The 2,500-nt window shown below is 42.4% G+C and overlaps 1 protein-coding gene across 1 annotated transcript in view; it reads left to right on the plus strand.

The window, feature by feature from the left end:
- The window catches only part of anos1b (anosmin 1b), a 31,091-nt gene that overhangs the window by 14,246 nt on the left and 14,345 nt on the right, over positions 1 to 2,500 (plus strand). Inside the window, exons 3-4 of the mRNA XM_084473024.1 lie at positions 901 to 963; positions 1,407 to 1,614. Of these exons, the coding sequence (XP_084329150.1) occupies positions 901 to 963; positions 1,407 to 1,614 (271 nt within the window). The remainder of the gene's footprint in view (positions 1 to 900; positions 964 to 1,406; positions 1,615 to 2,500) is intronic.

The following is a 2,500-nucleotide window of genomic DNA, read 5'->3' on the forward strand; positions in this document are numbered from 1 at the left end:
TGCATCACATCTTATTTTCCTCTTCTCAAACTTGAAATGAAAGTTTTCACGATGTGTGCAATGCGCTGACTGAGCCATCATAAAAGTATGGTTACATGTCCAGCCACTGGTATTTCACAACACGAGTTAAGCATCTGCAAATAAAGCTGTTGAAATCTTTTGGAAATCAGATTTTTTCCTCCCGGCAGCTGTTTGTTTGTAAGAATCTATAGTTTGATTCTTAAGCGTAAACTATATTTTAATCACTTGTAATCAGCCATATGATAGAAGTATGATAGAGTTTATTGTGTGGTGATTATTATTAAAGCCAGACGGAGAGAGAGAGAGAGAGAGAGAGAGAGAGAGAGAGGTGAAACCATTATATATGGTCTGGTTTTAATTTCGTGAGAAGCATCATTCACCAGTTCACTGAGGTGGCTCACCAGATGACTATGTATCTGGAAGTGAGTAGTCGCGTGTGTGTGTGTGTGTGTGTGTGTGTATGTGTGTGTGTGTGTGTGTGTGTGTGTGTGTGTGTGTGTGTGTGTGTGTGTGTGCTAGTGCTAGTGCAATTGTGCTTGCGTGTGTGTGTGTGTGTGTGTGTGTGTGTGTGTGTGTGTGTGTGTGTGTGTGTGTGCTAGTGCTAGTGCAATTGTGCTTGCGTGTGTGTGTGTGTGTGTGTATGTGTGTGTGTGTGTGTGTGTGTGTGTGTGTGTGTGTGTGTGTGTGTTTGCATGTGTGTGCGTGTGTGTGTGTGTGTGCACATGTGTTTTTTCAAGAAACCCTGGTTCTCCGTCTCCGCAGGGCTTGTTATTGTGTTAAATATCACCTAATCATTGTCCGACACACTTTTGAGGCAACTGTTTAAATTCTCCCAGAGTCATACATTGTGTTTGATTTATTTCTTTGTTCCATTCACAGTGTCTTCAGCCATGTAAGGACTATTGGCAGACGAAAAAGCTGCTTCCACCAAAGTCTTGCGAGGTAATATCTATTTTAATAAAATATACAAAAAAAGTATGTGCATGTGAAACCTGTTTATTTATGCATGTCTCCCCATATAAAATGGGGTGTATTTATATTATATATGGCCCTAAACTATTATTTTCTACTGGCAGTCACTGAGTTTTCCAAATAAGCCCATTTTTCATCAGATGCGCTGAAGCGTAGAGACTTAGTGAGTGAATGACAGGCTGGTGGTTCTGAACGCATGGTCTCACTATTTGCACTATTTGCCTTCATACTTCAAGACACACACGCACACACACACACACACACACATACACACACAAACACACACACACAAGGGCTGTGCACTTTCCTATGTGTATGCGTCCTTGTATGTTTGCATCCTTCATTGACATTGCATCCTTGTCTTTTTCTCCCTCTCTTCCCCCTCCTTCCCCTCTTCCCATGCCATCCATCAGAAGCAGACAGAGTGTGTGACCAGCAGGGAGTTCCTTGACTCTCTCAGGTCCTCTCGTCAGGGAGACTGCCCCTCAGCCCAGAAAGCAACGGGATTCGCTGCCGCCTGCGTAGAGAGCTGCTCGGCAGACAGGCATTGTCCCGCCCCCAGGAAGTGCTGCTCAAATGGCTGTGGCCACACTTGTCAATCACCGGCCAATCTTTATAAAGGTGAAGGAAATTTCTTTCCCACATGGTGAGGTAACTGCATGTATTTAATAATCCTCAAAGTGGCAAGTTATTAGGAAATTGTTGTAGACCTTGAACAATCATTTATTGGAACACAATTCACTCTTCTAATTTAGATATTTCATATTTTTCTGTTTTTAGATGCATTTCATTAATTAGTGGGTTTCCATAGTGAAGCATCTTGCAAATAGTTTGTTAAACATGAGTTGAATCTGGCTGAACTTGATGAATAATCAGACGTCACAACACTGAACGAATGTTACAGTAATGATGATCAACTCTAAAGCTATACTACAATGACAATTCTTATCATCCTTTATTTCCTCCTTAACTAATCATTACTTTAACATTTTTCAAATGAGTGGGGCTGAGTCACGTCTGTCTCGAGAGAGTTCATAGCGACCAATCGCCCAATGGCCCCGCAGCTATACAGTCAGGCTCCGTCTGAGGCGCCCCACTAGCACGATGTGTAGTAGCTGAGAGGACTATGTAGTGAGTCCGTCATCATGTTTCAAAATAGTACTATGTACCCACAATGCATTTTGACAGGAGGATGACCGTCTCAAGCTTTTGAATGTTATCAATAACCTCTCCGCCCCTAAACAAGCAACAATGAACAGGCAACAGTTTTTTTTTGTTGTACAATAGGGAGCCTTACACTATTAGGCTTGGCCCCCGGAATGCAATTTGAATAATCAACATAAACAATAATCAAATACATATAACACACTCATCATCAGATGCGGCCACCAGTTTGGACGACAGCGTAGTATGTCCTAGAACATGCTTACTTTTGTCTTGCATACTAAAACATGGTACGTGGGAATGAGGTTGGGCTGCAGCCTCTGAGTCCGTCCGCCCATGGAAG

This window comes from Micromesistius poutassou (assembly GCF_964030765.1).
Source record: "Micromesistius poutassou genome assembly, chromosome: 9".
Classification (NCBI taxonomy): Eukaryota; Metazoa; Chordata; class Actinopteri; order Gadiformes; family Gadidae; genus Micromesistius; species Micromesistius poutassou.